This window comes from Herpailurus yagouaroundi, unplaced genomic scaffold, assembly GCF_014898765.1.
Source record: "Herpailurus yagouaroundi ecotype Mexico unplaced genomic scaffold, PumYag 428, whole genome shotgun sequence".
In the NCBI taxonomy this organism is placed as follows: Eukaryota; Metazoa; Chordata; class Mammalia; order Carnivora; family Felidae; genus Herpailurus; species Herpailurus yagouaroundi.
In genome coordinates, this window is record NW_024412645.1 from 2,285,478 (window position 1) to 2,306,798 (window position 21,321).

Genomic DNA, 21,321 nt, shown 5'->3' on the forward strand with positions numbered 1-21,321 from the left:
GTGAGTCAATTCAGGTGCTCGCAGTGCTGATGAAGGGCCCTGAGCCGGCTCCCCGTAAGCAAGCTCCGGACTCCCCACCAGAGCCGGGCCTGTGGCCGCAGCAACCTGCCATAATGCAGTAATGACAGGCTGCCAGGGAGCCCCGTCGTGGCCAAGAGGGGAGAGGAGCCCTTGGTATCTCTGGCCTGGGCTGTCTGAGGGGAAGACACCGGATATGCAGATGGCTCAACTTTCTCTTCCTCAGACGTGCAAGAAATTGGATTCGACGCGGTTACACCAATACCTTTCCACCCAGAGTCCTACTGCTAGGATTCATCCTTCTCCGTGGGTGGCTCCCTATCCATTCCTCCAAAGCAAAGGCTTCTGAGGTGGGCAGCCCTGGGAACAGCTGCCAGGCACTCAGCTCTCAGGCGACGACCAAACGCAAAGGACCAAGTGCCGGCAGGGAGGTCAGAAGGAGCCGCTCAGGGACCCCATGGGACCAGGCTGCAAACGCTAACATTAAGCATGCAGGTCTGGCCAGCAGCTTTGGGTTTACAGCACCATCAAAACAAATTTTAAAAAAGCAGAGAACTCAACTGGTCTCCTCGATACCAAAATACCAGGCAACATTCTTGGTTCTAACCCCACTTGATGGAGACCTTGGGATCTGTATGAACGTATTCCTATCTTTTGGCAGTCAGTGGTTGGTTTTAAAAAGTCAAGTAAAAATATTGTCTGGGCATCTTCAAGTGATCAGTATTTATGAATTACTTTCTCTGGCTCACACTACATAGGAATTTCCAATCACTGAAGATAACATAATCTACATTTTAAAAAAAAAGTTTATTTATTTTGAGAGAGAGCACAAGCACGAGCAGGGGAGGGGCAGGAGGGAGGAGAGAGAGAGAATCCCAAGCAGGATCCACACTGACAGCGCAGAGCCCGATGGAGCTCAAACTCACAGACCGTGAGATCATGACCTGAGCCGAACCAGGAGTCAGGATGTTTAACCAACTGAGCCACCCAGGCACCCCCATAATCTACATTTTTAAGAAATGAAGCAGCTTCATATTATTTATCTAACGGTCTAATTAGTTACCAATTCTATAAATTGAAAACTAACAAAATATTGCCTATAAAATGTTGCAATTTAAAAAAAATTTTTTTGCTAATGGTTATATTTTGAGAGCAAGCTTCGCAAGCAGGGTAGGGGGAGAGAGAGAGGGAGACCCAGAATTCAGAGTAGGCTCCATCCAGGCTCTGAGCTGTCAGCACACAGCCTGATGCGGGACTCGACCCATAAACTGTGAGATTATGACCTGAGCTGAAGTCAGATGCTTAACTGAGCCACCCAGGTGCCTCAAATTTTGCAATTTTCTAACTTTACAATTTCAAACATATCTTTCCAAAATATATAAAAAACACTGTATTTACCTCTGACTCCTGGAAATTTTTGCGTATTCTGATAGGTTATTTTCGTGATTGGCCTGTACAATGGAGACCTGAAATGTATTCTGACTCGTGGCAGGCAGCACTGTGGTCCCTGAGAAGTCCTGATAACATATTGTGCCACTGGAATCTTTCATTTTAGGCTGCATGATTTGAGATAGAATTATCCTATAGTAGTTGTGGTCTTAAAGGATTTTTATTGATTGAAAAAACAGAAACAGAACAAAAAAACGTAAGCTCCACAGCAATGCTTCCCAACCCCAAGTGTGAGTCGTGTGGCCCTGTGGCAATAGCTGGCCTCATCTGTCCCACAGCCAGTGCCCAGCGCCCTGTTGGCTCTGCAACTCCCCCCCCCCCCCCCCCTTCCAGAGCCCAGAACGGGGACACCTGGAAGCAAGCAGAAGCACCTTGAAGGGTTGCCTGGTCCAGCACCCTAGTTTTCAGGTCTGGAATTGAGGACAGGCAGGGGGTGTGGAGAGTAAACTGGCACTGGGACCCTGTCCAGGGACTGCTCCATGACCCTGAGTGCCCACAGGACAAAGGAAGAGCGTTCCCAGGTGAAGGTAGAGTAAGGGGTGCTGTCATCGGCCTGGAAAAGTGACACGGGGCCGGAGTTGGGGTGCTGGGCAGTCAGGGAGGGCAGAGGTCCCGTCTCCTCAGAGCCCCCAAGAGTCGGCCCTACCACCCAGCTCAGCTTGCCGCCTCAGTGACTAGGGCATCAAGCAAACCAAGGAAGCCCAAGACACTTTTGACAGCTTAGAATTTTTATTAAAACAATCATTTAAATTACAACAATCCCCGGAATAGAAAATAGCCTTCCATGGTCTGGCCCTGACAGGAGGCAAGACCCAGGCCCCACTGGAACGAGTGAGGTTTGACATCTTTGAAAACGGATGGAGCTTCTCTGGAAGCCCACGAGGGGCTCGCCTGGCCCCAGGGCAGCTGGAAGAGGCTGTCTCCCCACTGAGGTGGACCCTCCGGGGGCTGCAAGGCCCTAGCCCTGTCAGCGAGCAACACTTAGTCACCGTCCTGGTTGTCAGACTCTGGATTTGCTGTTTTGATTTGAAAGAGAAAAGAGGGAGAGAGAAGCTTGTCCCCAAGCTTACAAAACACAGTCACTTAAGAAGTGTTATGTAATGCCATGGGGTATTGTCTAGCGGGGCCTGGTGGGTACATGAATAACTGAGCTGATGTCACAGGTCAGAGCGCTGCTGGGACTGAGGTGGGGCCTCGGTCAGGGCGAACGGTCAGGTCTGTCTGTGTAGACAGAACCGCTAAGGGCCAACACCCTAGCCTTACGGAGTGTCACTAGCTGGGCAGCCCAAGAACCATCAGAAGCACTTGTAATGAAATAATTGTGGCCAGGCCATGCCCTCAGTGGAGGCTTCCTGACTTGATAAGCTCCCATGCCCTAAAAATGTTCACCTGAAAAGAACACAGTCACCTGAGCCTCGCCACAAGTCCCTGAAAACCAAGCTCCTCTTTTATTCTGTTTCCTTCCACTGTGGCGCAGGACTTTTCTAAAGGCCACCATCCTCTCCGCCTACCCGTCTTTGGGAGGTACGCGCCAGCTCCCGCCTCCAAGGAGAGCTGAAGTGTTCCTGGAGGAGCGAGGCTCTGCTGGCCCTCCTGAGTCGGCTCTCGGGCCCGACGGTGCTCCTGCCACAGCTCAGATGCCAGCTGGCTCCCTCGTGGCCACATGGCTCGGCATTTCCCGGACTTGGAACACACACACAGCAGTTAAATAAAAAAAAAACAAAGCCCGACAACATTTATATAAACCACCACCATGCTCCTGTGCCCACAGCCACTGTTACAGATTAAATTTACAGGTCAGGAGGAAAGTAACTCGTCATGGAAATTCAGGGATGGGTGGTGTGCCTGGAGAGACAAAGCCTCAACACAAGAGCCAGGCCCTACATTACAGATGCCTTAGGACTCCCCTCACTGTGACCGCATCTCAGGGGAAGAGGCTTTTGAGGGACAGGGAGACATAAGGAAACTCTCTCAGCCACAGCCATCTACACTGAGCATCCAGATGTGGAGTCCCACCCTGTATATCCTAAGGGGTTTGAGTTACACACAGGGCTGGCTTCCTCAGGGCAAGGGGGCCCAAAAGGGGGCTGGCCAGCCCGGGACACCGTTAGGTCAGCCTGACCGTGGAAAAAAGGCAGGATCTCCGTGAGCTTCTAAGTTCCTCAAAACCACATAGGATTGCCAGAGACACCTCTGCTCTCAGGACATCTCCAGGCCCTCACGTGTCCTCACTTAATAAGCCTCTTTTCACTGGTTCTGACTTTATCTCCTGCTCTGCATAACAGCCCCACTGGAAGGATCCGAATGGCTGGCAGGTCACAGCAGCACCACCAAACCATGGAGAAAAGGAAGGGCAAGAAAGTGGCCCCAAACGAAGGAGCATGGTGCTATGGGAGTGGCTCCGTGGCCCGCTGCTGCCCGAGTGGAAGGGGGCTGTGCACCAGCAGGTGCAGAGCACCGATGGCGAGTGGACACCTGGCTTGTGCATCTGGCTTGTGCTGGGAGGAGCACACGGGACCCCACATGGCCCAAGGGGGAAAAAAAATAAAGGGCTGTCTGCCCCTAAAGGGCAACACCCAAAGGAGGCCCGGTACAATCAAGGCTTAGGAAGGGCTTGCTGGCATATGGCCCAGGAGGAAAGGTGATTCAGGCAGCAACACAGACTGAGGCCACAGTGAGAAGTACTTGTGGGGCCACAGAGTCCCAGCCAGGCTACCAGGTGCTGACTACAGCGTGACTGGGGAGTCCCCCGGTGGCCCGCCACAGGCAGGAGAGACTAAGGCTGAAGGGCGGTGAGAAAGACACGCAGCTCCCGCCTGCCTCTCGAACCCTGGTCTGCGGTGGCAAGAGGAAGGCAGCGAGCGTTCTGTATGGAGCAGATTCCTACTCAGTTCTGCTGGGCCCCCGGCCCCTCTGCTGGCAGCCAACCCCTCATCACAGCTCCTGCCTAAAGTCTTCCCCTAGTCACAGCTGCCTTTCCCATTCTCCACCAGCTGGCAGCCAGAGCGCAGCCTCGGGCGGGGGGGCGGGGGGGGTGGTGGGCTGAGGACACATCGCGTGGCTTGTCAGGAGCCACAGGCCAGCTCACCGACGATATGTAGCAGGCAGGCTGGCAGGCAGGCCGCTCTGGGCCTGCGCTCGGGTGGGCCACACTTCTTCGCATGCCAGTTCCTCACCAGTGGAGGAGATGAACGTTCTGGAGCCAGGGTGGGGTGGGGGCGGTGGCACCAGGCTCCCTGTCTCCAGGGCTCCTGCACACTTCACTCCCCGGGGCTCGGGAGGTCAGCACTGGACAGTGAGACATAGACCCCAGGGTGCCTTTGACAAAGGAAGTTTGGAACCCCACATTAGATGAGGAAAGACAAATACTTCTTTAAAATGTTTAAAATGAACTAGAACCCCACGAGAGAGCTCTCTGCAGGTCACAGTTCAAGGCAATTGCACATGAAGGGGGCTGGGCTCTCCACTCAGCTGGGAAAAGTTCCAGAGCTCCCATGGAAGCCCCCAGCCAGCCCACCTATGATGACTCCCACGGTGTCTGACCCATCCCTCTGGTGCCGGGAGCAGCAGGTGTGACAGATCCTGGGCTGGCTGGGCACCTGCTAGAGCTCTTCAAAGAAGGCCACTCGGGACTTGGCGCTCTGCAAGGTGAGCTGCAAGGAAGCAGAGAAGAAGTTGAAGGGCGCTGGATTTCTGCTTTTATGACAGGTGCCATCCTGCCTTGGGGACTAACCTCAGGGCTGGTTTGGAGTGGAAGGGAAGGCTGCTCAGATAGATATTCAAGGAGCTGGCGGCCAATCCCAAATAAGTTTCCAGATTTGCCCAAGAACTCAAATTAGGAAGTGACAAATGAGGACATGCCAGGAGGGATGGCTGGTGGACAGAAGCATGTCAGCAGGAAAATGTCATCAACATCATCTTTTCACAGAGGGCAGGAGCTCCCTGGACACTGTAAGAGATTCTCACATTCTCGTCTACGAGAGTGTCTAAGATGCTTCTGTGGGGCTCCGTCTGCGGTGGCGCCAGCCTGGGATGCTCGTCCTCTCCAGGGCTCAGAGGACCGGCTTGGCAACACAAGCCTCAGGCAAGGCAGGCCTGTGTCAGACAAGGAGGAGAGTGTCCCTCCCACTCCTGGCTCCCCAGGTAGCCCTATAGCAGACTTGCCCATGACCTGGCAGCTCACAGGGGGTTTGCATCTACAAGCTGGGAGGCAATGAGCTTTCTGGTTGGGGCTGGTTGGGGCAAGGGGGACAGTCCCCAAGGGGCAGTCCTCTGTCTGGAAACTTAAGGCCTTCCCAGGAAGGATGCTGCCCTAAGAAGCACAGGGCTGGGAAGATGCAGACAGGCAGGATCAGGGGTTGAGCTCTTGGCATGGTAGAAAAGGCACTAGAATCTGTGACCCTCCGGAATTGCTGACCCTCAGCCCCTGAGACTCTGTAGGCCACTTCCCAGGATCTCCCCAAACAGAAGCATCTGGCACGGACACTTTCCAGCACCTGCTCCCCCTCTGGAAATCACCAGTTTGGGTGAGACTGTGTATTCCACATCCAGCTCCTGGACTTCGTAAAGGAGGGTTTTCAGGGAAGGTGGACACAGAGCACATAGTGTTCATCTTCATATCCCCCAAACCCACTTAGCTTACTGCTTCACACCTAGTAGCAGCTCAAACAATGTTTGTTGAATGAGTAAGATGTAGGCTCTTAAGGAAATGGTGTGATGCATGGGAAAGGCAAGAGCTCCACACGAGGCTAAGAAGGCCCGGACACTAATTCTTTTCCGTCACCAGCTCGCTGTGTGGCCTCAGTGGACACCCTTGACTTCTCTGAGCCTCTTTCCTCTGGAGTTAAACCATGGAAGTGGGTTGGATGGTCTGGCCCATTCCCTGGACCTCTGGCAGTCTCTAAATCTGAAAAGTCCTTGGTACCATCTTGCCTCTCTAAAGGGTGGGGGAGGGAAGCTCAAAACTGATCCCTTCTCCATCAAACACAGGCGGCGTCAGTGTGCTCAAATGAGACAGCTTGAGAGCTGGCTCTTTAAACCCTGCCAAATCTTGTGGCCTTGAAGTTCCTGACTAACAAGCTGAGTGCAGGGACGCGTCTGGGCTGTCTTCGTCAGTGGAACCAATTTCAGAAGCCCTCTGGAAAGCCCAGCTCTAATGGGAATGGAGAGAGCTTTCATTTCTTTGCTTAAATGGAACTCCCTCTAGAAGGGAGCCAAGTCTGGATGGGTTTCTCCCTAAATGCAGTCAGAGGAGAACGGCTGCGGGTTATGTGCTCTGTGATAATGGGACTCATGATGTTAACCGGGAAAGAAAGAGAACCTAAGAATCACTGAGACAAAATCCTCTTGCTGGAGAGTTTAAATCAAAAGGTGTGAAACCCAATGTCTCCACTTAGATTTCTTCCACGCTCCCAGAGAAGACCTCTGGCTGGCTCCTCGAGGGGACAAGGCACCAACAGGGGACAGGGAGATGCCCACAGCCCTTCCACACACTGAGTCACAGACAGCTCCAGCCAGGCTGCCTGACCTAAAGCCGCTGACCAGTTGGATGGTCCTGGGCAGGTCACTCACTCACTGTGGCCTCAGCTCCCTATGGTGAAGCGGGGCAATGGCACCCCTTCCTCACAGGGGGACACGGAGGGTAAATGGGAAGCACTGCGAAGCAGTCAGCACCATGCCTGATGCTCACGGAGAACCCAACAGCTGTTAGCACCAATCGCAGCATCACATTTCTTTCCCTAACCCCAGCTTTGGCTCCTCTCCTTCCAGTGGGGGCGCAGGGCAGAGTGTAGGCTAGAGGGGGTACAGAAGGCAGGGGCATGCACTGTGCTGGCCTTCGTGGCCTCCAAGGCAGGGCGAGAGGATGGCCCTGAGAGGCCTGGCCACTTCCCCAGGCAGGAAGCCCAGGCTGTGGGGGCCTCCGAGAGCCTTCTGCCCATTTGTACAGTGTTGGCTCCAAGAATTCCTGGATCCTCTACCCAAGCTGCGTGCTGGCTGTCCCCTCGAGGTGCCAGGGGAAGGTTTTGGCAGCTCTGGCAGTGCCAGATTCCAGTTATTCAAGCATGTGTTTGTTGGGATGCAAAGCCCTCTTCGGGTGGGCAAGATGCTTCCCTGGATCCCCACCCCACCCCACGCTGCACGACAGGGGCTCAGCCTGACCTCTTATCTCACAAAAGCACAAGTGGTACCCCAGCCCGAGGAAAGGTCTGGAGCAAAGTCAAATACTCTGGCCATGTAGAAGTAGGAAAGCACCACAGACATGTGGCCTCGGCAAGAGGAGAGAGTACCACAATCCTCCATAAGGCACCAGGCTGCTACAGGAATAGGCAGACCCACCAGACAGAGGTGGCTGACGTGACCGTGGACGCTGAGGACACTGGGAGCCTCCCGCTGTGGCCCACAGGCGGATCTGGCTACCACTGCCCCTGCCTTTTACCTTTACTGTGTAATTCCTGGCGGTCCTAATTCCATTAGGGACCCTGCTGTCAGGGGAAATTATTGCACAAGTGCACTGTCTGCGGCTGGAACCCTTCCAGTTCCCACCACGGCCTCTGCCTGCTCCCCCCACTCAGCAGCATCCTTTATCTTAGACATCAAGATGTCCTCCTCTGGAGCCAGCCAGCTCTCCCTGTGCTCGTGCAGGAAAGCGGGTGGGGGAAGCAGGAGGTAAGAGGAGGGTCTGCACTGGGCGAGAACTCAGAAGCCCAGGGGCAGAGGTCAGGAGGGCCCCCGGGGCACCGCCAATAGCATCTGTCAAGCTGCCTTCAGCCTGGCTCCTCTCACCTGTGGGATCTGTCACCACCTGCTGTTTCTAGAAAGCTCACTAACTGTCACGTTTACAGTACAGCTACAGGCAGGGGTATTCCTAAGGGAGAAGGGGAAGGCTCAGAGGAAATGGCACAAAGCGAGCCCTTCATAAAACAAACTGGCTCTGTGGGTCTTTGTGTGCTCATGAAAATCAGCTAACAAGTGTCCTGGTTTCCCTGCCGCCCTCCCATGCTTTAAGGTGTACGAACCCGTGTCAGTGTTTGGTCTGCCTTCTTGCTCAGCGACAGGCCCGGCTCTCTGCTCACAGCACAGCAAAGGTGCCATGGAGATGGCCTGACGAAGGCCTCACCTCCTGCAGGTCACACTGTGAGAACTGAAGCCAGTCTCCCCAGTCCCCCCCCCCCCCCCCCCCACCAACCCTGCACTCTGTTTGATGATCGACAATAACCCTCTGCGCCCTCTGGCCCGACTTACTAGGTTGGGGAGGCAGCACCTCTAGGAACAAAGGGGAATTCCCCGAGGGCACATGGTGTGGGGTCCTACACTGCCATGGGGGGGGACTACACTGCCATGGCCTATCTCCAAGCTTGTCGGAAAAAAGGTCTCCTCTGAATTTAAGTAGGTGGTGAAGCGGAAAAGCCTGGGACGCGGAGAGACAAGGAGGGCCTTGCAGACAATGGCTACATCATTCTGGGACCTGCTGAATCTGGTCCACCTTTCTGATTCCTTCTAAGGACAAACAGCTAGAGCTCTGCCTGGACACGACTAGTGACTGTGTCTGCCATGCACCGCTCAAAACTCACACTGAATCCAGACAAGGTCCAACCCTGGGGCTCCCGGCAGTCCCGCCAGCTCCTTCGGGAAGCCATAAACCACAGAGGCCCTGCACAAAGCCTCCATCCTGCAGTGCTCTTGCCAGTTCCCTAAAGATGACTAAAAGAACATGAAGTTTCCTCACCAGGCACTGGGCTGACCCGCTTCTCTCTTCCAGCTGTCTCTTCACATCTGATTAAAATCAGCCGTGTGAATAATACAGGAGGAATTAAGTTCTCTCTTGACTGAACCGGCTGTTCAAGTCTGTCACTAATCCAATTCCTTTCTGAGGAGACAAACTTCCTTTGCTTTCTCTGCTGCAGATCTATACAGCTTGGTCTTTATCTTACGAGGGGCTCCGATCCACCTGTTGGGCCTGGCCCCTTCATCCTGCCCAGCATCAACAGCCACAAGCCTGGCAGTCACCTCTCCTCCTGCGCATTTGTCCATCAAACTGCCAGTTGTCTGTGACGGCCACCAGGCTGTGAAAGGGCAGGAGAGGGAGCTACTTGGCAGAGCTACACCTCTTCGAGCTATCAACTGTGTGTGGTGTGACCACATGGGCACATCCATCCAATCTCAACCAGTTCAGATCCGGGAGACATATCTGTCTCCTTAAAAAGGCAGGAGGCTGGCTCCTCTCAAGCCTACACAGGACCTAACCCAGGCCCGCACGCCATACGCAGGTTCAACCGGCTCCTGCTCACTGGGCAAGTGTTTCAGGCAGCCCATCAAGACACAACGATCTGGCACCTGCCCAGTCCTAAGAAATGGCTCCAGGGTCTAGAGACAGCAAGCCTGGAAGGCACCTGTGACAAGCACCAGGCTCCCCAATCCCTCCCGGCTAGGGGCAGTGGGGAATGTGGCCAGCTACAAAGGATCCTCCAGCATCATTCTCAAGAGTGCCCCCTGCTGGAAAAAGACAGCACCAGGCTGGCTGCCAACTCTCCTTCCAGCTCTCCTCTAAAAGTCCTTTTGGGGGAATCATTTCCCAAAGTGATGGGAGGGTAACTAAATGTATTCCGGCACAGAGCCTGCAGCAGCAAGGCTGCTTGATTAAGAATGAATTACACTTTCATCAGCACATAGAGAAAATTGATTCACAAGGCCGCATTGTGATAATCTTGTTCCTAAAGCAAAAAGGGGTGGCGTGGGGGTGGGCAGGACACAGAGCCACTTGGGCTATCAATGACAAGAGAAAGGAAGCTCTACAATTAAGCTGGGAGAACAAAACTAATCAGAGCGCCAGGATTCCTCCAACTAGTCTCTGGGGGCCTTGCCTCAATCCACTCATCCCGAGGGAGGAGAAAGGAAGGTGGGAGGGGGGCCGTCTAATTCATTTTAAACAATAAGACCCACAGTGCTGAACCCATTTTAGATACTAACCTAATAACTCCAGGCGCTGAGACTGCTTGTCCCATAAAAATGCAGCGGAATTGAAATGCAAGCCCTAAAATCATGTTACACCTCCTTTCCGCCACTACATATCAAAAATGAAGGAGCGGGGGAGGGCACGGATTCAAAAGGACATGCGGATTCTCTGGCGCTGGGATCCACCAGGAGAAAGCCAACTCTGGAGCAGAAAGGTGACAGCCAAATCAGCAGCAGCAAATTCCAACATAATCTTTGGTTTAGGGTGTGATCAACATCCCCCCTTCCAAATCAGAGCCAAGGAGGGGGCAGGCCAGTGAAGGGGGATAGTTGCTGTACACTGGCCAGATTAAGCGCTTCTGCCGTCTTGCTAGTGACGGCTTGCACCCAAATGCCATCTGGTGATGTGTACGGGGAGAGAGCTGTGCGCACACTTATCCTTAAACAGGGGTGGGATGAAAGGCCAAGTCCATCCCAATTAATGAATTCAATTCAGGGAAAGCCCAGAGGGTCTCTTTTGTATATTAATCTTTTAAGGACCTAAAGTAGGAAGATGCCTGGAAACTGGTGTGTGCCTGTGTCTTGAGCTGCCCGTGAGATGCTGGCAGGCGCCTTTGCTACTCCGTCCTTCTACCTGGAAAATGGACTAATCAGTCTGATTCACTTCACTGGGCAGGTAGAGACGAACTCATAGCTACAGAGTTCTCTGAGCACTGAGTGCCTTAGCAAAAAGGTGCAGACACGCTGATGTCATTTTCAAATTGCCAATATCAGAAGGGAAATCACAGCAAGGATCATAAGAACAGAACCTCGAGCCCGCAGAATGAGTTTGCATCCCATCTCTTCCCTCCCACTGTTGCAGTAACAAATCAGGTGCCGGAGGAAGGCTGCACTGAAACACATCTTCAGTGCTGAGGGACCAAATGGGATGTTTTATTGCATCAAATAAGGCCCAATAATGTCCCCAGGCACTTCCAAATGGTTGTAAAACATCCTAAGAGGGCAAAGCAGGTTTTGTAGGATCTTCAACGCCTCCCCAAAGGGCAACTGCTTGACTGGGTAAAGTCTCCCAACCAAGAAGAGGAACTAGGTCGTGGTCTTTTGGAAAAGAGGCTGGCAGAATCTTCTATCTAGAGAGCTACCAGAAACAAGCAAGAGAATGGTAAGCCCTCCCCAGTTGATAGGCACCTGGACATCTAGCTGGTGCACGTGTTAAGGTAAGAGTGGCCTTCGGGGATGAGCCCAGGCATCGCATCCAGGAAGAGCAGGCTCCCGGAGACCAGGCTGTGCTTCCCAATGCTTTCTCTGTGCTTCCCACAGAGCAGGGAAGAGTTCGCCATTGCAATCTCTTCCACGTGTTTTCTATCCACACCTGAGTGCTGCTGCTCCTTGCTAATCCTTGCTCCCACCCCACTCCCACCCCCGTTCTTCTCCTCCCCCCTCCTGCCTCTGTCACCCTTCAACAGCAACAAAAGAAAGGTTCTGGAGCTGGGAGCCAGTGCACGCTGCCTTTAAGTCAGGGCAGAGGATGCCGCACGAGACGATGCCCAGTTTCCAAAGCAGGCAGAGCCAACTGCCAGCTCGGGTCCAGTGACCGGGGTCATGGAAGGGCTGAACACATTAACTACACACAAGCATCAGAAACTAACCAGAGCCCTCTTTGAGGCAGGCGACTAGAGGTCACCAGGGAGGCTCTGGCCGTTGGTTTTAATTGTGGGAGAAGCCTTTCACGCATACTCAATCCTGCCCTGTGATTTATCACTTCCCTGGTGTTCTAAGTGTTCTACTTCACTTCGCCAGCCCTGCATCTCCAAGGGGAGTCAGTGCAAATTGAAGATGACATTGGACTTTTATGTCTTCTGGATCCAAGCGGCAGCTAGAGCTTCAGAGAACTGTCAAGGCTACTCATTCCTGTTCCTCCACCACCGGAAACCACAGCTGGACCTTGATGGCTCAAACCATTTACTAATAAAATAAACTTTCTAAGCTCCACGATCCTCATGATTTGTCCTCTGTCGATTTCCTTTGAAACCCTGTGCTCCCTTGGAGATCATGGGCACAAAAATGATGACAAGTTTGCTGGCACTCAGACCAGCTCAGGATCGGGGAGTGAAAACTGTCCCCTGAGAGGGGATGAGAGCAAGACCCCGAAATGTACAAGCTCTGGCACTGCATCTTCACCTCCAAAGTGTGCGGCACAGCCGGCCACAGCTCACTTCCTCGGCACTGTGGCTCTGAAGCCCACGGCACCTGTGTCCCCTTCACTCCAGCCTCACTGCCGGACCTCACTCCCTCACTCAAAAGACTCGGAGGCCAGAAGTATGTGTTGCTGTCGCTCCCCCTGAGAATGAAATGAATCTAGGTTCTTAAGAGCGACTCTTGACAACTAGGTGCCACTCTGAATCACATGCAAATGCCAAACCAGCTGCACTGATTATCAATGGCAGGGTGGGGGCGGGGGGGCGAAGTGGAAATGTGGGCAGTTAAGATTGGCAGGAGGAACAAAATATACCCTTGCAAACTCAAATCGGATAGCAAAAGAACCAGTGATGTTAATTCTGGCTTCTTCAAAGTTTTTACCTCCAAACTCATGGAAACTCTTTGCTGAGCTCTTCCTGTGTAAAAGAGGTGTGTTACCTCTTTTAATCCTCCTAACAATCCTGGGGGTTAAGAACTGTTTTGTTCACTTTTTACAGGTGAGGACACTGGGCATTAAGAGAAAGTAAGAGTTACAGAGAAAACGAGTGGCAGAGTAGTGGTAACCTCGGTTAGCCAGATGGGACAGCCTCTTGGCATTCCCAAGGGAACATTATAACTAAGCCCTGAACCCAAGGGTAATCCCTGGAATTAGCTTAAGTGAGAGTACTGCGGAGAGGACACTGGGACCTCACAGTGAGGCAGGAAAGTACTGAAGGTGAGAAGAAGGAACATGCCTGCGTTGTGGGACGTAGGTAGAACCATTCTTTTCTTGAAGAAATCTATGATCAGAAAACATTAAAAACAAAACAAAAATCAATGCAGCCTGGTTTGAACCAAGATTAATGGGCTCTCAGGACACTGGAAGCTCTCCAGGTCACCACCAGTCTCTGCATTTCTCGTCCTAGACTTCGTAGATGGAGCTCTGACCTTCACACTCTAGGTGCCCAAACTTCCAAAGCCCACAGTGGTGTTTGTCTTTACTAGGCTTACTTTGGCCCAGACTACAGTAGGCACAGCCCCAGGGCTACCCCAGCACAGGCAGGTGGCTACTCGTCATGCTTAGTCACTAGCCCCAGGGACCAGCAAAGTCCAGAAAATGGAAAGAGAATCAAACGTGAAGTGTAGCAAAAACTGCCACTATTTAATCTAGTAATGCTGAGATAAGTCCAGCTATTATTAAAAGCCGAGCCCATTCTTCTGTTAACCCTCGAGTAATCAGAATTCTTGATTAACTGGAATTTGGCAGCCTGCTTTGAAAACAAGTTCACATCAAGACATTAAAAAAAAAAAAAAAAAAAAAGACTTCTGTAAATGTCCTCGGAGCAGTACAAATCTGACTGCAAATCAAACCTCATTTGTCTATAATAAGAGCTCAGTGAGAACTGGCGGTCAAAATCAGGTCCCTGAAGAATCGAAACATTCTGAATCATTACAGAAAAAAGACAGATGAAATCGTATCAAGGTGGAATGGTATGGTCATATGCAGGAATGCCTGACAGCACAGGCTGACACAAAAAGGGATTTTTCTGCTGGACCCTGTGCTAGTCACAAAGTCCAGGAAACCAAAGCGGATCCACCCGAGGGTCCTCTGGGCACCGTGGGGTCACCACTTGGACAGATGATCCCCCTGGCCTGCCCAACTCCAGCGTTGGTCATACTGCCCTGCTCAGAGCACACGCTGCTTGGTATCAGGGCATTTGATGCCAATGTGTGGTATGAAAGCTGAAGAAATAGGAGCCCACTAAATAAAAGTGTCACACACAAATTGAGGTTCATGCTATGGGCTCTTGGAACCACTGACAGACAGAATCCATCTTATAATGAGATCCATCTGGGACTTTAGTAGCTAACCTCTCTTGCTTGGATAACAACCACAAATAAGGTCTATCTTATGCCAGATCTCACTTTTTGGTAGAAAGCTTCCAGTGAGCTTATTTTATTCTAACAGCAGAAACTGTGGCGAGGACACCAAAGGACACATCCTACGCGACTGTCAGGTGTCGGTGGGCCCACTGGCTGGCGTACCGCTGGGGATTAGGTAAGGAGCAGAGGCAGGATGTTATGTTATTACCGGGCATAATAAATTCTCCCTGCTGCCGAGGCATGTTGGGAGGATGATGAACTATCACAGAAGGAAAGGAGCAATCATTCCATTAATTCACTCAACAACCACTGACTGCTCATCTATTGGGTGCCAGCGACTGTCCCAATGTGAGTTCATGCTGACCACAACTCTGCCCCAGGCTGTGGAGGAGCTGAGCAGAGACAGTCTTCACAGCACCGACAGACAGATAGATGGTCCACTTAGATGGGCTACAGATCAGACCGCTGTACTGTTGGTTTGCTTGACTTGGAAAGAAAGTGGATGTGTACAGAAAGGGGAGGCTCTAAAGGCAAATGAGTGAGTGAGGACAGCCCCTTCATTCCGCGACCAGGTATGACCATGGGTCTTCAGAAGCTGTCACCACATGAAAGGTCTTGATCTTGAGTTAAAGACACCCAGATCTATCCCATTTCCATGCTAGAGCTATTTATCTAAGGACTATGCCACTGAGACAAAGGATTTTAGACAGACCTCTCTGGACGAGAAGCCATGACCATCCCCAGCCCAACGATGACACAAAATGTGATGGACAGCTGGTCCTACAGCCCCATGACATGCTCTTCAGAACGAGGCAGCCTTCTGAACCCCCGGAGGTTGGTCTGGCCCCACAGGGCGGACGCCTGCTCTCAGACTCAAAGCATGCTGCGGCCAGTACCCAGTGCCACCTGCCCTCGGGAGGGCTCGGCATGGCCCAGGGACAGAGACAGGCAAGCTCATGCATGGGTTAGTATCACAGAGGGTAGTACCATCACCACATACAGAGTACCTGGGATAACCTACTTTGAGGGCTCAAATGCAGATAGGTCTTCTGCCTTGGGCTTGAGGCTAAACCAGCAAAATAAAATGAAGAAAAACAAAAACATACCCTGTGATATCAACAAATGCCACATGTGCCATTTGCAAAATGCTCAGACAGGCCTGAAATGGTGACAAGTGACTTCATTTGTTTGTTTTTATGGCCTGGAAACAGGTCCCTCCGGCTTTCCTGAGGGCCTGGCTCACGGCAGCGACAGCAAAGACGAGACCTTTCAGTGTGCCCAGATGAGGAGCCTGGGGACAGGAGCGGGGGTTGGGGGTGGGGTGCCTGAGGAAGCTCCTTCGAGGGCTGACTGGCTCCCTGGCCCAGTCATCATTTTACCTCTCGGCTCACTGGCTGAGGCCTCACTTTAGTTCCCCTTTCACTAACTGTTCAATAATTTAGTTTTGGAAGTGAAACCCAGTAAATAACGGAAGCCAGAGGGAAGAAGAATGTGGAATGGGGAAAGGCCTTTCCTTTTCAGCTATGCTATTAAGAGGAATTCTCTACCCGGTGCCAATACTAACTGGAGTACAGAGAAGGAATTTGAGACTCCCGGCTGTACCCATTAGCACTGGCAAGTAGCTATAGAACCCTTGGAGTTTTCAGATGCAGCTTAACTACTGAAAACAGATATTCCTTAACCTGGGAGACCACTCTAAAGAATAAGGTAAAGAGTAAAAAATTAAACTTAGGTAAACTATCATGATCTAAACTCAATGAACAGTCTCATCTTAATGACACCTCTTTTACAGGTATTAGCCTGACCCTGGGCTATAAGTCAGGAACAAACCAGCAGGAGGGGCCGTTTGTGCTTTGTCTGAGAGAGAAGCACACTCTTGGGCTGATATTTATGGAATTTAACCTTCTCTAAAACCTGAACGCTCAAAATATCAGTAGAGAACAATTTGAAACTGATAGCAACATAAATGAAGTTTCATCTTTTAAAACATTAAGGTTCTTCTAGACACTTCCTTTTAAGTATGAAAAACGTTAAAAATTCAGAATTTGGTTTCTTTAAAGTAAGAACAGGATTTTTTAAATAGTTCTTGCCACTTAATAACCCAAAAAGACTAGAGGGAGAGTCCATTCTCAAAAGCCTCTGTTTCATTTTGCTTTCTCATGAAGTAAGGCAGCTCCCTGGGCAGAACTCCCCTTGGCTTAAAAGACAGAATCGCTTTACTGCTAAATGATGGATCAAAACCTGTCTCGTAACAGTGATTCATTTCATCAGAGCTTTTAACACAGGCTCCCCTTCCATCAAGCCAATGGGTTCACAGTCACTGGCAGATTAAATTCCCTTTCTGGCGTGAGTTAAAAAATTTCCTCAACTAAGTATGTATAAAAAATGATAACAGTCTAATGACTTGGCTACTCAGGAAACCAGATGCCAACCTCCATTTCATTAATGACTGTCCTGATCAGTGAAAGACGGGAGACTCGGTACCTTTTTGATGGTGTTGTGCTTGCTGCTGGTGCCACCCCGGTCAGAGTTCTCGTTGTGCAGAATGTCCAAGGCTGTCTCCCTCTCTTTGAGTTTCAAGGCCTCAATCTCAGTCTTGAGTTCATTGAGCTGCTCCTGTAAATGCTTGCTCTTCTCCATGTATTCCACTCTGCCAGCAAGAGGACATGGTGTATCATGGCTTTGGCAACAGTGAGACATGGGATCTAGGGTCTGCAGCCTGGATGGAGTTCATCACATCTCTGCTCAGACACTCCCAGGCCGTGGGAGCCTGGGCCAATCGCTAAATAGGTCTGAATCTGTTTCCTTGGCCATGAGGTTGGGCTAATGATCACAGGGCTGTGGTCAGAATTAAGCAAAATAAAGGGTAGGAAAGCCCTCTGGTAAACTCTCTGAAAGCGCTCTACAAATACCAGTTACAGTAGACAGTTTTTAATTCTGCACAAGCAACAACACATGAATCAAGACTCCTGATGTCCAAAACAATCTCCTCGTCTTGGCCCTTCTTGGTTAAGTGATTCTATTCAAGTGACCTCTTCTGCTAGGCCGTGGCCACATCCCTACTTGTTTTGGGACATCATCTCCTAAACAAAATGGAAGCTTGCTCGGCCAATATCAGGAAGAAAAAGATTCCCACCACCACCTGCAGGTAGATACACTGTATCTACAATGGTGAAAATCTGGAAATCATTCTCAAAGTGTCCAACTATAATGTCATGGCCAGGCAAATCATGCAATATAAATGCTAATTCTGTAGTGATTCCCATGGCTAGTATATGGAGTCTGTCATGTGATGGTAATGTCACATGCATGGGTGATAAGAAAATACAAACTATAAAAAAGCAGAACACGGAACAGGATGTAGCCTCTCCCTGATCACAACCACGAAATGCTTACTATGCCTGGTCAATGGAGAAAGACTTGAAGATGAACTTGGACAGCAGATACCACGGAGAGGCTCGTGGTTGCTCACCCCGAGCTCCAAAGAGGCACTGTCCCGAGACAGTTCTTCCAAGGATACTGTACAAGGTGAAAGCACATACCCTCAGATGGGCTTGGAGCTGAATCCCGGTTCTGTCCCTCATCAGCTGTGCGATGCTGGGTGAGTTCGTTAAACACTCCAGATCTGTGTTCTCATTTATAAATGGCACACTAAAACCTACCTCTGATGTTTGAGGCTAGTTAGTGGGAATGAAATGAGACAAAGCTAAAAAGCCCAGACATGGGGCACCTGAGGGGCTCAGTTGGTTAAGCATACGACTTCGGCTCAGGTCATGATCTTGCGGTTCATGAGTTCGAGCCCTCCATCAGGCTCTGTACTGACAGCTCAGAGCCTGGAGCCTGCTTCGGGTTCTTTGCCTCCTTCTCTCTCTGCCCCTCCCTGGCTCATGCTCTGTCTCTCTCTCAAAAATAAATAAACATTAAAAAGACCCAGGGGGGCACCTGGTGGCTTAGTTGGTTAAGTGTGGGATTTCAACTCAGGTCATGATCTCACAGTTTCTGAGTTCAAGCTCTGCATTGGGCTCTGTGCTGACAGCTCAGAGCCTGGAGGCTGCTTCAGATTCTGTGTCTCCCCTTGTCTCTGCCCTTTCCCCACTTGCACTCTGTCTCTGTCTCTCTCTCCCTCTCTCTCTCTCAAAAATAAATAAACATTAAAAAAAAAAAAAAAAAAAAGACTGGACACTGATGCACCCAACACCCAGCAGCTTTTGTGATGGTTCTCCAGTAAGCTGTGGCATGAGTGGCCAATTGATCTGTGGTTGGGAATCTGGGGGAACCTCAGTTAGATTTCTCCTTGCCACCTCAGCTCCACTTCCACCAACCATGACAGCAGAAGCTGTTGTGAACAGGGCATGTGGGGGTTCAGCTCAGGGCTGCCCTGGACAGCAGGGCCAGCCTGACCTGGACGTTTGCCTTCCTCGGCCTCGAGCCCGAGTTTCTTCTCTGACCCTTGTCCTAGACATGGGAAGTGCCGCAGATCTCAGCCGCCAGAGGACACAACTAGGAAGCATGTTCTGTTACTGTGTTAGAACACTATCACGTGCTCTATCGCCACGTGAACAGCAGTCTGACTGACTCAGAGTTCCCGGAAAACCAGTCTGAGACTGTAGGTGAGGTTTTGAGTCCTGTAAACTCCAGGTCACCAATCAAGTATCATTGTTATCCTGGAAGACTGGACGCTGGTGTGACGTCCTTCAGTTCTGATGAGGAAATTCTTCCTCCAGAGGATGGGAACAGAGCAAATCCTGCAGGGGCTAGTGACAGATGCTTGTGATAACCCTCCACTTTTCCCAAGCCCAGATGGCCCCACTCTAGCTCACTGGCTGGGGGCACGGAAGTCAGGAAACTACGTACTTTTCTTTCTCTATCTCCATGGAAAGCCGCTTCATGTCAGTATCCTTGAAGTCGAAAGACAGGCTGTCACCAATGAGGTTGAAGCTTGGCATGTCAGGAGGCAATGGCGCTGGAATTGGGTTCATGGGCTATGAATGAGAAATGTCTGGTTAGGAGGTTCGGGTTCTATGGGAACAGGGGGCACTGCTGTGTTAACCACTGATCCTCCAGCAGCCACAGAAATGGGCACACAGCTCAGGCCCTGCCTCCCAGCACCACCATGGCCTCATGTTACCCCAGTCTTTCCTGTTCCCCATCTACCCACACTGGCTGCTCCCAGGTGACTGGCCCCAAAGACTACAAATCCAGACAAATCATTCCTCTTCCCTCGAACCTTTGCCAGCTTTTCACGCTCAGCCAAATTAAACACTACTCCCACTCACTTCTTTGTTGAGGAAGCTCTCAAGCCCCAGGCTAGGAGCTGGAGATGCAGAGAACAAGACAGGGTCCCTGGCTCTGAGCAGCTGACAGTATTGTTCAGTAAACAAAGGTGCTTACAGATCATCCCGGTTAAGTAAGGTAGACACTACAGCCAGGGAGTGAACAGAGGCCGGGGAGCTGGAGAAGGTACGCTATGTTGGCAGCAGAGGATATGACAGAGGAAAAGACATGCTAGGCAAGAGGCACGGCACTGGGCAGGGCAGAGCATGCTTGGCGAGAAAGCCGAGCGGCACCGGTGTGGTGAGGTGGGTGGGGGGCCGGGACTAGACCATAGAGGGCTGCCCTGCATGCTGAGGGTTTGGATTTGGAAGACAGAGCCAGAGCAGGGCTTGAAGCAGACGGCAAAGCAATTAGATTTGAGGACTTTCTCATCCCAGAACAAAGGGTCATCTCAAATATGGCCCCGATCTACTTCTCCCGTGTTTCCTACTGTTTGCCCTATTGGATCGTGAACATCATTGTTTCTGCTCCTTTGCTTAAACTATTCCTTTTGCTACACGCCACCTCACTTTCAAGGCCCTTCTCAAATACTAGGATTTCTCACCAAAGCCTTTCTAGATCCCTCTCGGCCAGATGGCAACTCTTTTCTTTGCTATACATGGTGCTTCTGGTTCTGTGGTGGCACTTCCCTAACTCCACCCTGTAAAAAATCCCTTTTGGCTGCGTCTTCTTCTTTTACTGTTGGCAAGTTTCCTAAGGGCAGGATCTGCCTCTCTTTCACCCTTGGATCCTTGGCTGAGTCTGGGACAGCGTCTGGGAAAGAGCAGAGGCCCAGAGCGCTCATCTGAGACGATGACAGGCTTGAGGCAGACTGTCTGCGTGGGTGTTGAAGGTGGTGCTGAGAGGGGGCTTCTGGGGTACTAGAACGTTCTGTTTTCTGATTTGGGTGCTGGGTGCATTGGTGTGTTGAGTTTGCGAGAATGCATCAAGCTGTACAGTTATAATTTGGGGCACTTCCCTGTATGGATGTTATACCTCATCAAAATCTCCAAAAAGACGGGCGCTGAGTGCTGCACTGTGGGTGAGAACAGACACTGGGACAACCTCTGTGGAAAGCATCTCGATGGAAAACCTGACCCCACGGTTCTATTTATGACAATTTATTCTACCAGTACATTCACCGTATGTGCGAAGATTTATGCTCAGGGATATTTTCTGCAGTTTTGTTCACAACTGCAGATGAAAACAAACTAAATACCCATCCATAGGGGACTGCTTAGATGAATTACAATCCATCCATACCATGAAATATGAGTAAAAGGCTGATATGAACGAGCTCCTCCAGGACTTATTTATTTACTGTTTGAAGAGCACATGAAGTTTGCTCCAGTGTCTCTCCTTCCTTCCTTCCTTCCTTCCTCCCTCCCTCCTTTCCTTCCTTCCTTTCTTTCCTTCCTTCCTCCCTCCTTTCCTTCCTTTCTTTTCTTCCTTCCTTCCTCCCTCCCTTTCCTTCCTTCCTTCCTTCCTTCCTTCCTTCCTTCCTTCCTTCCTTCCTTCCTTCCTTCC

The 21,321-nt window shown here is 51.1% G+C and overlaps 1 protein-coding gene across 7 annotated transcripts in view; it reads right to left on the reverse strand.

Annotated features, from left to right (window-relative positions):
• Window positions 1–2,174: 2,174 nt before the first annotated feature.
• NF2 (NF2, moesin-ezrin-radixin like (MERLIN) tumor suppressor) overlaps window positions 2,175–21,321 on the reverse strand; it is an 80,789-nt gene continuing 61,642 nt past the window's right edge. For 5 of the 7 annotated variants that reach the window (XM_040463918.1, XM_040463915.1, XM_040463917.1 and 2 more), the window contains 3 exons: window positions 19,336–19,463; window positions 16,966–17,131; window positions 2,175–5,120 (listed from right to left, as the gene is read on the reverse strand). In XM_040463918.1, the coding sequence (XP_040319852.1) occupies window positions 5,070–5,120; window positions 16,966–17,131; window positions 19,336–19,463 (345 nt within the window). In that variant the 3' untranslated portion in view covers window positions 2,175–5,069. Of the gene's footprint in view, window positions 5,121–15,488; window positions 15,548–16,965; window positions 17,132–19,335; window positions 19,464–21,321 lie in introns of all 7 variants that reach the window. The other 2 variants (XM_040463914.1, XM_040463913.1) reach the window with 2 other exon arrangements.